A 15,946-nucleotide genomic window follows, 5' to 3' on the forward strand; every position below is an offset into this window, starting at 1 on the left:
AATTTAAAAAAATGTACATACATACATACAAAAAGTGCAGCCAACGAGCATTGAACACGTCGTTACTTTTAACGACCCGACACTAACCAAAGATATTATAAACGTAAATGCGGTGCGGGCTTAGTTACCCGCGATAAATATAGACGGCGCGTCCGGCGAAAATTGTCAGCTCCCCTCAACCCACCGCTACCCGGCTATAGCATCCCTCGACAATAGCCACTTGGAGCGCTGTAAGCAACTCTCAGTAGGCCCCTCGAGGCGCACTAATGGTGGCCAGATTACTTAGCTCGGACAAGAACCATTTGGATTGAAAGTAAATGGCCAATTAAAACATTTTTACATTTATAACTTTGCAAAGCATGGTTATTTTAATAAATACCACAAATAAAAGTCGATGAATAATTTATATTACGGTTTCATATATTTCCCACTATTTCTAAAATTATTACTTATAATTTTCATTCTATATATTGTCTAAAATATAGTTCTTTAATATTATTTTATTTTTTTTTATTTTTGTGGTCTGCAATTTCTATGGATTTTTTAAAACTTTTATAAAAATATAATTATTATTTCAAGTGATCTGAAAATTATTCTTTCGGTTTTTAGGTGTTAATAAAACGGCAGTTCCAAGCCAGATTACGTTTCGCATTGGCAAACAAAATTAGACGAACAGAATTTCACTGTCATATTGATAAAAAATATGTTCCATAAAATATAATTTAAAATAAACTTTAAATTATTATAATTACTACAGCTTACTCGAAATAAATATAATTCAAATTATTTTTTAAGTTTTTCAGAACTTTTAAATATATTTATAATGATTCCCATTTTGTCGTAAAATTTATGTAAAATTCTGCAAAAAAATGCCTCAAAGTCTTCCATATTTTTTTACAATCTGAGAAATCTTTTAAAAAGTTTGAAATATTTTCGACACTGTAAACTTCCCGAAATTATAAAATTCTGAAACCTGAAAATCCCGAATTTAAAAATTCTAGAATAATGAAATTCTGGACAGTTTACAATATTATCGAATTTGAAAATTCCCGAATAATAAAACTCCAGGCCGAATGCTGTCTAATGATAAAATATACAAACAAAAAAATTTTAGAATTGCAGAAATTGAGAAAACAGTTTTGTGGTCAATATTATTTATTTATTACAAATACAATAATCAAATATTTTTATTATAGAAATTTTGTTTAATGTTTAATTTTGATAAATTATTGTTTTAATTTAAAATAACAATAATTGTATAAAAATGTGATACAAACATTAATTGAAAAACACGTGAGCTTCAATTGAATTAATCTTTACAGGATTCAGTTCAGACTAATTTAACGCGACTTTTATTTTCATTTTTTTAAATAATAATTTTATTTTTGCGAGAGTTTTCTGTAATGTACAGAAATACAATGCACATTTTCAAACAACGTTTTTTATTCAAAAATACATTTGTTCAATTATTGTTATTTTAAATTATAACAATAATTTTTAGAAACTTTAAACATTAAAAAAGTTTTTTCTTTGGTATAAGTATTTTATCATTTTATTAAAAAAATATTGGTTAACAAACTATTTTTTAATTGTCCAAATTAGGGAGTTTTCTAGTCCGGATATTGTATAATTCGTAAATTTTCTGTCGGTAATTCTCAAATTCTGTAAGATTGTAAATTGTCCAGAATTTTCCAATTCGGAACTTTTATATTTCGACAATGTTATAATTTCGCAATTTTTACAGTGATGTGGGAATTTAAGATATTACCGAATTTGAAAAATCCCTGAGTAAAATGGCTGAATTATAAAATATTCGAACAAAAAAATTCATGAATTTAAACAATTCAAAAAATTGTTTATTAAATATTATTTATTTATTGAAAATAAAATAATCGAATATATATTTCTGTATGAAAAATTTTGTTTAAAAACGTGCATAGTATTTGAAAAAAATATTTAAAAGTTCTGAAAAATCGAATTTTTTATTAATAAAAAAAATAATAAAAATAAATTTTGATATAAATCGTTGTCCAATTGAATCCTGCAAAGTTTGCTTCAAAAATGTTCTCATGTAGGTATGAAGAAAATTTAGACAGAGCATTTTTTTCTTTCAAGGCGCACGTGTTTTTTAATGTATTTTTTAATACAATTTTTATAAAATTATTATTCAGGTGTCGGAGATTTCATTTTTTGGGATTTTTCGTTCATCCTTTTCGGGATTTTTTTCAGCGGTGTCATATTTTTATACATCCTCTTAAAATTATGTAATTTTTCAAAATACAAAGTCAACATTTCAAAGCATTTTAGAATCATAAAAAGTATCAATTCTCTTTTAAATTATTTCAAATCTTTTTAAATTATTAGAAAGAATTTCGGAACTTTTAAATGTCTTTCAGACTGATTGCCATTTTTCCTAACATTTTTGTAAAATCCTGTTCGACGTTTTGAGGCTCCTTGAGTCAGAAAACAGGTTTTTACGTCGGTATCTGTATTTTCGCATTTTTAAATGTTAAATTTAAACTTTTTCGCGTTGTAACAATTTCGAATCCCATAATGTTATTTTATACCTAACCTATAACTAATTACGAAAATTCTGAAAATTCAAACAACAAGTCTGTATTCTGAAAATGAAGCACATTTAAAGTTAAAATTCAAGTTCTTAAACTGAAGACCTAAAAATTTGCAAATTTTTCAATTAGTGTTGTATAAATTGCATTGGCATCTTAAAAGAGTATAAATAGTTCTTAAATTAGTTTTAAAATTTTCGGAAGTTTACCTTTTTTACATACCTAGATGTCAAAAAGCCTACCCAATTTTTTCAAATTTTAATGATTTATTTTCTAAGAGAAAATCACCCCCGTTTACCAGTGACTGAAATGGATTAGAAAAAATCGTCAAGACCCAAGAATAAAAATTGGATGTACAGCGAATTTTTAAATTTTTAATTGAGATTATCTTTAACCTTTTAATATCAAAAATTTCCATATAAATTTTTTTTTTTATTAATACTGTAGGAAAAAATCAACAAGATCGAGCGCCGAAATTATAATTAGAGCAAATTTTCTCTAATTCTATGGGGGCGGCTGAAATATCCCGAAAAATATAATTTTCGACTCGGTAAAACTCTCTGTCCCGAATAATAAAACTGCAAAACTAATAAAATTCCTGAACAGTTTATACTATTAACGAATTTGAAACTTCCCAAATAATAAAACGCCCCAAATAAAAGTGTTTCTTAATCAATATTAATTATTTATTAAAAATACGATTATAAAATATTTGTATCAAATATATTTTTGTTTAATATTTAAAGTGTTAAAAATTATTTGTTTCAATTTAAAATTAAAATTATACAAAAATTTTACCAGCAAATTAATATAAAAAACACGTGGTTTTTAATCAACATTTCGATTTTTCGGAAGAACTTTTGTGATTTAAAAAATACTATATACATTTTCAACCAAAATATCTTATCCAGAAATATATTTTGTTTTAATTATCTTAATTTTAAATTTAAACAATAATGTTTAAACACTTCCAACATTAAAAAAGTTGTTTCTTTGGTATAAATATTTGATCATTTCAATGAAAAAAAATATTTTGTCAAAGAAAAATTTTTCAGCACTTGTTGATCTCGAAATTTATTTCTATAATAGTTTTTTTAACATTAAAAATATGATTTTTCAAGAATTTTTTTTTTTTATTAAAAAAAAAAAAGACTGTACCGAAAACCTGGATCGGGCTTCAGATATGAAAAAATGCAGTGATATGCATTCATGTCCAACTTTTCTAACCTCAAAAAATCTTTCTACTGCTTTACCGTCATATTTCACGAAGAACATGGACATTGGAAACACGGGACTAGGCGTGCTATCCTAAGTTCGGAGCGGGATTGAATCCACGGGAGGGGGGAGAATTTCATTAGTTGGGAGAGTCGCCATCTTACGATGTTCCATTTGATTATGCGCACGAGCATTTTTACCGACAAACTGTGCATGAAAGTATAAACATGTGAGCGCTGCCATGTTTGTCGCGGGACATCAAAAGGTGGCGGACCTCCCCGCTCATTGAATCACCCCCGCAATGGCATGCCTAGTCCCTTGTTTCCTATGTCCATGACGAAGTATGAGAAAACAAGAATTTGACTTCGTAGTACGGTGAGGGTAGCACCTCGGACCTCGATAGGACAGAAAATGTAATGTCCTATATATATAATTCCCCACTCTGACGCCCCGTACCGCATCTACGTTTATAATATCTTTGCATTAACCCCAAACCCCCAAATCGTGGATGGTCTTCCGAAAATCTACCATGGATTCGCCTATGAGTCCCTCTCGAGGTTAAGGACCTATCGTCGGCCCTGCATATAAATTTTAAATGATGCGCAAAATTACAACTACGCAAAATGACTCATTCCTTGATTGCGGGAATGTTTGGCGCATGCGCACTTTGGCGATTACGTAAAAATTTACGTTGTTCGCCCAGTGATGGGTAAGTAAAATACCCTAGATAATTAACGTAGTTTTTCACGTTAAATTATCAGGCATTTTACGCCCCTAGTTTCTTATAGGACGTAAATTATGCGTAAATGGGATTTTACGTTGTGTTGTTCCCATTTCCCTCGAAAAACATATAAGCTCTGGAACCCTGGAACTTGGTGCCTTTTGCAAACATTCGTTGAAATAAATTTTAAAAATCGTATAGGTATGCATGCGTTTATTATAATAAATTTGGTATTTTATTAGGTTTAAATTTGTCCAAAATTGAATATAAAAACATCTGAACATCTTTTCAGCTATTAAATAATAATTTGTTGCTATTATGGTTGTCGATCAGATAAATGCTTTGAATAAATTGATGTTAAGTGTTTTTTGTCTACTGGTCAAATATCAATATTTTTTGGATATTTAAATTTTCAAATTCAATATTTAAAAAATATTGATTTTCGATCAATAGAAGATGTATTAAATATTAAATTTATTAATATTTAATAATAATCATCATAATAAAAATATATATAAATGTTAAAAATAACAACAAATTACGGATGTTTTTTAGGTTTAAATAATTCACCGGCATTCCTAAAAAATTATATTAAAATACGTATATCAATTAAAAATATTTAAATAAAGAAAAATAACAATATTTTACCATTATTTACATACCTGTGTCCCAGAAGGCTCTCATAAGCAACACTCTTTAATATTCTGTTGTAAAATAAACATTTCGCTACATTTTGTTGATTTTAATTATTTTTATTCATTTGTAGACGTTAAAAATTAAGTTCATACCATGGAATGTATGGAAGCCTGGAGAGTTTTTTTTTTGCTTTAGTTTGCTTTAGTTGATATTTTTTCTTACTGAACAGTATTGACATTGAAAAAAAAACTCTTGCAAATGCCGGTACCAGAAATTCAAAAAAGTAAGGTTATGCACAGTTCTACAGATCCGTCATCTTGGCATGTAATTTACTAGGTATTTTACCTGTTTTCTACGTGGAATATTTCACGTAGATATTTTACGCCAAAAACCTCCAGTTACGTGTCGAGCACATCCCTGCGTCCACCGCGCCGTGCGTCCGTGCGATCACGAAGTAGCGCAGCCAGCAGCGTCAGTTCCGATTTCCGCAATAACAAAGTAATAGGTTTCTTGTCCTGTTCAAGATACAGATACAATCCAAGTGAAAACTTTCTTCTGAAAAGATCATGGACTTGAATGAAGCGTCCGCCGATATCAAGCAGGAGGCAGACGAGAATAGTGTGTGCATGAAGGGAGAAAACGAAAAAGAAGCAGATAATAAAGAGGCCGGTCACACTAGTGATGAACCTTTTGATCCACCAGACGAAGCCGCTGCTAGTATTTGGAAACATGCATTGCCTAAAAGATCGAAAATGAAATACTATGCCACGTACGACCGATTTATGCAGTGGACTAAAGTAAAGAACATAAAATCAGTGTCTGAAAATGTTTTAATGACTTATTTCCATGATCTTGCAAAAGTAATGAAACCATCAACTCTTTGGTCTCATTACTCGATGTTAAAAACCACATTGAATAGTCAGAATAATATCAAAATTGAAAAGTATACGAAGTTAACAGCTTTTTTAAAAAGACAAGCCACTGGATTCAAGAGTAAACAATCAAAAATCCTATCCTCAAATGACATTGAGAAATTCCTCCACGAAGCTCCGGACCATCAATATTTGGCAACAAAGGTAATTATGCTGTAAATATAATCACTTATGTTTACACAAATTTATTTGAATCAGTTAAAAATAACTAATGGGAAAATTCAGTTTTTGTATACAAACTAATTAAATCAAATATTACTTAATATATCTTACATGTTTTATATTTCTCAGCTAATTCTTGACCGATTTGCCTCAAACCTTTCAGAATCAATAAAAAAATTGCCAAGAAATAACTTCTGCACTTGCACATTGGTGTTGGATCCTTGCACTCGATCGCTGGGATCGCGGCCTCGTGCAGCCAACTTCACGTTCATTTGCAATCTTACGTTTTCGCCCCTATACCCGTAATCTACATTTTTAGCAGTTTATTCAATCTGTAGCTTACAATAGAGTGGCCTTTTTTTTAGTTTTTGAATCTCTTTGCTCTTATCTCTCAGTTTTTCTCGAATACTCAAAAATTTGAACGAAATATGTTAATATTTATGAATGTCCCGTAGACAAAAGTTTCCCATTGATTTAACATGGGAGAAATTCCACTTTTTGTAAATCTAATATTTAAACGCGATAATGTTATATGGGTCCCCAAAGATAAACCCTATAAGTGACAAATTTGAATTTTACGTAATATTGTTCATTAACGTTTTGAAAATTTTTTTCATGTATAATTAATAATCGGTAATTTAAAAATATCCAGTCATCTGTTAAATAATTTTACAATTATTTAAATTACCCGAGAACGATCCACATAGCTGGCTCATCATCTAACCGTCCATCGGGGTTGTACGCTACCCCAAACTTGTAGCGTGGCACAATTTTTTCTATTTGCAGTATAATAATTTTAAGGTAGGGCATTTTTTTCGTGTTTTAGTATAGAAAACAATGGTAATAATAATATTCTGCTAATTATTTGATAAATGTTAAATAATTGGTTAAACATGAAAAAAAGACCTAAAAATTCCACAAAATTGACGTTTTTCATAAAAAAATAACGTTGTTTCTCAGCAATATGACCGCTTTAAAAAGAAAAAACTAATTTCAGAAGAATAGGCACACGTTAAGGGCATATAAGCCACTTTTGCTTTTTCTTAAAAAAAAACAGAAATATTTAAACATAAGAAGTAAAGGAAATGAGAGGAATCGGACAAATGGAAAAAATCTTTAAAAATACTAGTAAAATTGATTATTCAAATTCAGATTTATTATAAATAATCCAAAATGTTTATAAATACTCAAAAATGAGGAAATAATACTAACAATATGGCTATTCATTCTACAGCGGAGCAATTAGAGCACAGGGCCACCCAGTGCTCTAATTGCTCCTAAATAAACATTTTGGATTATTTACAATAAATCTGAATTTTAATAATCAATTTTGCTAGTATTATTTAAGATTTTTGCCATTTGTCCGATAAATGACTGAGACAATTCTCGAACTTGAACCATTCCAATGGGATAATGCGCTACCCCAAACAATATTCACGTCCGCACAGAACTCACACAAAACACAGATGATCTCGCACATTGACTGAGGTCGATTGCTGAGTAGTTGAAGTGAATTATGGTTAGGGTCCCGGACCAAACTGCACATGTCCTTAGTCAGAAGCGTACCTTGAACTTTGAATGGGGTAGTGCACTACCCCGGTGGATCGTTGTAGGGTTAATACTAATTTGTTTTCTAAGAATACTCGTAAATGTTGAAACTAAATTAAGATTAAACAATTCCATTTTTCGCAAAAATAAAATCTTCAAGCTAAATCAAATTATTTAAAGGTTTATTAGTATTCTTAGAAAACAAATTAGTACGTCCATTTCGCTGTGAATCTCGACTTGAGAAGAGTTCAGATGATTTTGTGGATTCGGTGGGTAGGGTAGAATGTCTGCCTTTAAACTCGATTGTCGAAAAATCGAATGAATTTAGGAGGTAGTTTACTGCAGCTTTTCTCTCCTCTGGCCACACGTCCAGGCAAATGCGAGTGCTTTTAATAAAGCCGGAGTCAGCGGATGGCTCCTACAAGCAATAAAAACAATATATGCAGGCAGACAAGCGAGTATAAGCGTAAATGGGAAACTGAGTGACAGTTTCGATATTATGCAAGGTGTTAGGCAAGGATGCGTTGTTTCCTCATGACTATTTATTATATTCATGACAAGTGTCTAAGAATGACCCTCTTTAACGAAGAAGATGTGGATCTCGGGACAGTGAGGGTGCGTGGGTTAGCGTTCGCAGGTGATAAGTATTTTCTATGACAGAGTCAGTCGAAGACTTGCAAAGAATGTTGAGCTAACTGAATGCAAGCATTATGAACATGGGCCTCGAAATTAACGTAAATAAAACAAAAGTTCTGGTGATTGAACAAACAAAAGCGGAGCAACCTATAATGAGTTAGTTTCCACTCACCGGTAGGCCCAAAATTGACGCTATAGAAGAGTTTCACTGTATTACGTAACGCGTCTAGGCTGGGGGGGGGGGTTCCTCTGTACATATACTTCCTGTAGAAAAAGCTTTGCGAAGGTGGGGGGGGGGCAACAGTATCACGAAAACGCATTACGTCATACTTGAACGGTCCTTTGTAACGTTATAAGGTGAAAACTTTTTTTAATAGCTTGGAAAAAAAACGAATTTTTATAATAAGTATTTGGATATTATGGTTTATTTTTCAAAAGCTATTCAATTAAATGCCAAACTTGCTACAAAACAAATGATCGATTTTATTATATAATTGAACAGCTTTTAAAACATACAAAATAATATCCGAAGACACTTATGGTGAAAAATAATTCTTTTTCAAAGATATTATAAAAATGAAGTTTCGATACATGTACTTGGTATTATTGTTTGGCACTTGGTATACAGAAATCTTGTAAAAAAAATCACAATTATAACTGAAAATGGCCCCCAAAAAAAGTGGGTCTATGTGTTGCGTAGTCGGGTGTGTTAGCAGTCGCTTGAACTCGCCGGGAACTCATTTTTATAGATTTCTAAGGAAAGTGCACTTGAAAGACTAGAGGTTAAGGTGGATCGCAGCTCTCAAACGAGTCAAGTAAGTAAACTTAGAGATCCGTTAGCGAGAGTGGAGACACGTTCCCCCCTGCAATAGTCGCCGCTGTAACGGAACTTTGATATTTTCATGGGGCGCAAAAAGTTTAAACAGTTTTATTTTTTATTAATTCTTTTGTTTATGAAAATTTTGAAGTATATGTGTTTCAAAGTTAATATTATTTTTCCCTAAGCTTAATATCTAACCTTCCCAATAATTTATAATGTTCGTGATATGAGTTTTGTTTCTATTCTATAGTAAACTGGCTTGCAAATAAAATTGTGATTTGAAAATAGCGCCAACTCACTTCAATCAAAACTTAGAATTGTTTAACTAGTTCCGATACAGCGGGGCCAATCAGATTTTGAGCATCCCTTGTCTCAACTCTCCCTTGAGGATCTTTAACAATACCTAATAGATTATGTTGTGATGTTTAAAAAAAAATTTAGTTGCTAGTTATTTTTTAAATTTCAGATCCGATGGGTCACCCAGGGAACCATCTATATCTACTTTAATATGCAGGATACATTTCATTGATAATAAAAAATATCTACACCCTCAGAGTCCCAGTTACTCATCATCAATTTTCTCCGAAGAATATAAACGACCGAATCAATCGGCTGTTTTAATAGAGAACGCGAAAAAAAGATATATACACTTTCTTGGAAATGTAACTATTTTGGTTGAAAATTGTTATTTTTTTATATAAAAATAATCTCCGTTGTAGAAAATTCATTTTTTTAATTCAACACTAACTTTTTCGACGAAAAGTAATATTTTCGGGTTGTAAACGCAACTGTTTTGTAGAAAATTCGTCTTTTTCTAATATATTTTATTTTTTGATAGGAAATCATTGTTATGTTAGATTTTTATGATATCATTTTTTGATAGAAAATTGATCTCCGTTGTAGAAAATTGATTTTTTAAATTCAAAATTCAACTATTTCAAAATTACCTTTTATGCCGAAAATTTATATTTTTTGGTTGAAAAATATAAACTAATATTATTAAATTAACTATTATTCTTTTAGATTTAAAGAAGCTATGGTATTTCAAGAAGCTATGGTAATTTTTTCGTGATAAGAGTAATAAATAAGCGCGTTATACCCAATGTACGAGTGATAAAAAAAGCGTTTTGCGGTGTGTAAAAATGCTCAAGTCTGGCTCATCTGAAATAAAAAAATCCAACGGCATTCATTAGTAGACAGTTTTTGCCTGGGATTGAACAAAACTAGATGTAAAAATATTGATTTTTCACGAATTTTTCAAAAAAGTTAAAATGGTTTTGAATATAACTTTTGAAATATTATAATTTTTAGAAAATGTAATAAAAAAATATATTTTTTTCGAAACCCAAAAAGGCAGGGACTCCCTTACAAACGACACGGGGATTATAGATGAATATAACAATCTTCACTCCCTCCCCCAAACTTATTCCATTTCTCACCGAGTGAGCCACGCTTACCCCGAAAGGGATATGAGTTAATGGTATAAAGATAATAATATCTTAAATTTACCAGAATGACACGACAGTAATAATATCTGGGTATTATTTAGTTATCGTTGAATGATAATTTTTTTAACTTTCAAAAAGCCTTAATAAACCACAATATTAGGAGCCGTACTTAAATTACGTAATATCTCAAGGGGGCTTAGACAATATGTAAATTTTTTACGATTCCATTGTGGGGGAGGGGGGCTAGGAAGGGCTAATAATCGGTTACGTAATGTTAGTACGGTCCCTTACGAAAAATTAAAATTTGTCACACAATGTATTTGTCACAGTGTCTTTGGGGACCCATAAGAGTGGTTAAAGTCATTTTCCTTCAAAGTCTGCATGATTGATTCTTATTCTCTGGTGAACTCTGTGCAATATACTTAAATATATAATTATTTGTAACATATCGCGTTGAAATATTAGCTATACCTACAAACATCCGTCTTGTTGTTTTTCCCCACGTTAAATCAGTGGGAAACTTCTATGTTCTTTGCGCAACCCCTAAATATTAACCGATTTCACTCAAATTTGAAATTTTTTAGTCAGGAAATTTAAAGAAAACGGGGCGGGGGAGTTCTTTAAAAAATCGGCAAAGTTTAAATAAGAACCACCCTAAGTTTGCAATATCCCACCAGTTTTTGTAGAAATTTCCGGATAAATTAATTAGATGAAGCGCCAGTGCTATTTTCCAGTAATTTTTCATTAATTAATTATTAATTGAGATGTTTCACTTTTTACGCAACAAAATTTGAAATAAAAAAACAGTTCTTTATCGTGTTGCATAAAACCGTTTGGAATGATTTAAAAAAGCATTAAAAAATAACTTGTTTGCAGGCATTGCACATTTTATAGAAAGTAGATATAGCATATCAAGAAAAATTGAACAATTTATCGTTTTTAGCAGTTCAGTCAACCCGAATAGCCTACAATGTGTAGTTTGTCTAAAAACTTTAGGATACATTGTATAGTAAGAGGAATTTCAGTTTGATTTTTTAAGAAACTTTCATTCATTAATCATTTCTCGATATATTTCACTTTTTATGGCCAAAATTCGATTTCTTAGCAGGTTTAGTCTTGGAATTTACATTATTAACCGATTTGTGTGAAATTTTCAACGTGACTTCATTAGATGAATAACCAGGTCTATGTCTCGCAAAGTCGAATTGAAAAACAAATCGATTTTTTAGTAATTCAAATGACCTGGATCTTACACTATGAAACTGATTTGTACCAAATTTGCAATATAGCTCCGCTATATGAATATCTGGTAAATTGGAAAAACTGTAGTTATATTTTAATTTACAATATCAATGCAAATTATATGCCTTATACTTTTTCTAATATTTAATATTCTCATTACCTTGAAACTAGTATTTTGCTTGATAATAATTTTTAATAAAAAAGAAGTCACTAAAAATATAGTATGTGAAATCAAAGTTTTCCAGGCAATGTTAAAAGTTCTCCAAATTAAACAAAAATTATAGATGAATAAAATTACCGCAATTTTGAGAATGTATTATAAGGAGGAAAACATGAAACCTTGGCGAGTTTTTCTTTCTTTTTTTAATAATCGAATATCTCACCAAATTTTATTTTTTTCTTAATAAATTTCTCAAACTTTTTGTAATTTTAACAAACTAATTTTTAGTTGTAATTTAGATAACATTTAACATTACTTGGCTACTACCAGTTGGTTAATTTTAATAAATTGATGTAGCAAGTATTCAGCCATCAATTTTACTAATTCAGATTTCGAAATTAGTAATTTTTTGTACATTATGTATATAACTACATTTACTATATTATTTGCAGACTGCTTTAATTATTGCAATAACTGGTGCGTGCAGGCGAGATGAACTGTACAGTATTAAAGTTGACGATGTGAAAGATTTTAATTCAATGTTTCTGGTCACACTTCCAAAAATAAAGAGAAAAAAACTCGTACGTTCCTTCACCATTGTTGGAGAATTCTACGCTATCGTTAAAAAGTACTGCGATTTGCGGCCAAAAGACACCGCCTCACACCATTTTTTCTTGAACTACCAGAACGGGCGGTGCACCAGGCAAGTAATCGGGATTAATAAATTTGGTGCTATGCCAAAACAGATAGCATCCTATCTACAGTTGCCCGATCCTCAGTCCTACACTGGACATAGCCTTGGAAGAACTTCAGCGAATTTACGTATTGATTCTGGGGCACGCAGTGATAAACAACACAGTGGGTCGAAATCAGCCACCGTTCTCGAAGGCAACATTGACGAGTCTTTACAAAATAAGAAAATAGTGAGTAATCTAATCACGGAATCGATCGTTTTAAACGCATCAAATTCACGAGAAACTTCTCGCAACGAATCAAGATCAACAAATGCGAATCCCATTCGGACTGGTACTCCAACAACTGGAAAATCCTCCGTTTGCGAGGTCGGAGAAAGTTCACCGCCACACTGTGAGAAATTTATGCAAGATTCTAATAATGAGAATCTAGTATTAAATACCAGTAATTTCGAATTCAACGCTAAACAGATTATAAAACGAATAATTATAACTTTAAAGAAAATATTGGACGTGCGAAAGTTTCAATTTTCCTAATTTAATGTACAGGTAGTCGCAATCACCTGTTTTGCATACTTGTATCACAAATCACTGTTTTTGGACCATCCCCAAAAATCTTTACCGTTCAAATATTGCACTATAACCATCGGAGCTTGCACAAGATGTGTTGGAATAAAGTAAAAATAATATTTTACAACACCTTTTGAAAAGGAATTTTTTTGCTGATTTCAAAGACATTGTTTTTACTTTATTTAAAAATGAAGTTGAATAAAATGTTATATATGGTTGCTTTAATAACATGTAATTAATTTAGATTGATTCGTATTACAATGGTACACCTACTGTGGTAGGTGACTGTTGAATTGTTTTTTATATTTATGAAGTGATTTTCGTTTTTAGTCCGATTTAAAGTAAAACACAAATATTAAAAACAAAAATAAATGCATTTCTCATAATTATAATCAAATTTAATAAAAAAAATGCTCATGTTTAACAATTGTTGAGAATTTGAAGCACTTTTCTTAAACTTGCTTCGTTTGTCTTAGCAGTGGTATTTAAGTACACTATATTATTACCTTATTTGCCCGCATATAAGCCTCGCCTTTTTTTTTTACTTTTCAAGAGCTCGAAAATTAAAGTGTGGCTTATATCGGCTACAAAGCTACTCATTTGAGACTTTTGTACCCGATATGAGCCGCACCCGCAGATAATCCGCACCACTATTTAAGAGCTCTTGAAAACGTAAAAGGTGCGGCTTTTATGCGGGTAAATACATTTCATGAAAATGTTGTGATTTTTATAAACAAATTATAGAAAAAAATACACATTTTGAGCAATTTGTAAGAGTTGCAGCTACTATTTTTACTATACAGATGGACAGCGGCGATTTTTTTAATATAAAAAAAACGTTTATTTTTGGAACAAAAGTCTAAAAAAGATTCATTTGTGGCAACATAAATGAATAATTTATATTTTTTTTGACTGACCTAACATGCACTTTGAATAAAAAATGCTGATTAAAAAAAATCAACATTTTACACACACTTGGGTCACTGGGGGGGGGGGGGGGGGGGGGGGGGGGGGGGGGGTATGGATAGTTAGGATGGGTTTAATTGACCCAGTGTGAGCTCCGAGGGTTACAACTGTGAAAAAAAGATTTAATTTGAAAAATAATATGATAGTATTATGTTTATATAACTAAACTTTTATTTGCAGTGGACGAATATGCTAAGGAAAGGAAGTCAAAAACTCAACCAGTTGCATTTGTAAACGTCAATGCCGATTTAGATGAACAAAATCTTGCGACTGGTATACCAACAACTTTACCAATTATGTCGCGAAATCCACAGGGTAAATTTTATTTATCTCTGATCTTGCATGGGAGTTCTTGGTACAAATTTTAAAATATTGAAGATTCATTTCAAATGAAAGAAAATATGATTTTTTCATTACTGTTCTTTCGCATCCTACTAACTTTCAAGATTCTGCACTTTATTTCGCATTGAGAGCTTTGATAGTTGAGACATTTTCGAGATAATTTTAAATTAAGAATGTTACAAAACTGATAATTTCAAATTCGACTATTAAAAATGAGACAATTCCAATTTTAAATAGTTGAAAAATTAAAAATTGTTTAATTTTGACAGCTGAAATTAAAAATTTAGTATTATTAAAATTTGCAATTATACTTTAAATTATAGAATATTGAATACCCTCTTGGGTATTGTATGATATCAAAATTCTAATTAAAAATTGTTCAACTTTAATTTTACGCACTTCAAATTTAGAATATTATTGTATTTTAAGTAGTTTGAAAAAATGGTATTTTGAAGACTTGAATTTGAAAATTTTAATAACAGTGACAAGTGTTTGAAAACTGCGAGAAAAGCTTGAGAATTAGTCTTGAATTTTTTTTCTTCAAATTTTAGGAAAGTGAGTATAGCTACACTAAAAGTTTTTTATTCGAATATGATAAATTAAAAATTATTATTAATTTAATGTCTCTGATTGCAGGTGATAGCGAAATTATTTCCATGACTTATATTGTTTACTGATTGCAAAAGTTATATGTAATCCTCGAAGTTACCATACACTAAATTAATATTTGACAAATTAGACCTAAAAAATATTGTAAAACTGATCTAAACTGAATGAGATTCACTTTCTTGAGAAAATATTTTTTGTAAACAATGTGGAATTAAATTTCAGTTTCGCAGTTGCCACTGCGAGATAAAACTTCAACTGCTCAGAGACCGAGAAACTCCGCGCAGACGTTTATTAAACAGATAAGAAATATCACACCAGCAGCAGGGTCCTCGAATCAACAATGCGAACAACACTTAAAGACATTAATTTTGAAGACGGTACCACTGAATGTCAAAGAAGTTGCACCGACCACTATTCAAATGCCACTTAGACAAAGTGCGCAAGAAGTTCCGCAAGCTCCTCAACAAGCTACTGAAGTAATTTTCTTCTTTAAAATTTTCTATATGGTTTTTGATTTCAAGAAAGCTTCTTATTTAATTTCGATTCATTAAAAATTGTTCAGGTTTGTCTGAGGTGGGATAGTTATCACAGCAACATGCAGAACAGTTTCCCCTCACTTCTGGATGCAGAGCACTTCGTCGACGTGACTTTGGCATGCGAGGGTCGCTCCTTGAAGTGCC

General features: G+C 31.0%; 1 protein-coding gene across 1 annotated transcript in view; it reads left to right on the plus strand.

The window, feature by feature from the left end:
• The first annotated feature begins 5,590 nt into the window (after positions 1-5,590).
• Positions 5,591-15,946, plus strand: part of LOC117176560 — a 10,952-nt gene continuing 596 nt past the window's right edge. The window contains exons 1-5 of the mRNA XM_033366815.1: positions 5,591-6,215; positions 12,540-13,173; positions 14,496-14,630; positions 15,489-15,742; positions 15,829-15,943. Of these exons, the coding sequence (XP_033222706.1) occupies positions 5,706-6,215; positions 12,540-13,173; positions 14,496-14,630; positions 15,489-15,742; positions 15,829-15,943 (1,648 nt within the window). The 5' untranslated portion in view covers positions 5,591-5,705. The remainder of the gene's footprint in view (positions 6,216-12,539; positions 13,174-14,495; positions 14,631-15,488; positions 15,743-15,828; positions 15,944-15,946) is intronic.

This window comes from Belonocnema kinseyi, chromosome 7, assembly GCF_010883055.1.
Source record: "Belonocnema kinseyi isolate 2016_QV_RU_SX_M_011 chromosome 7, B_treatae_v1, whole genome shotgun sequence".
In the NCBI taxonomy this organism is placed as follows: Eukaryota; Metazoa; Arthropoda; class Insecta; order Hymenoptera; family Cynipidae; genus Belonocnema; species Belonocnema kinseyi.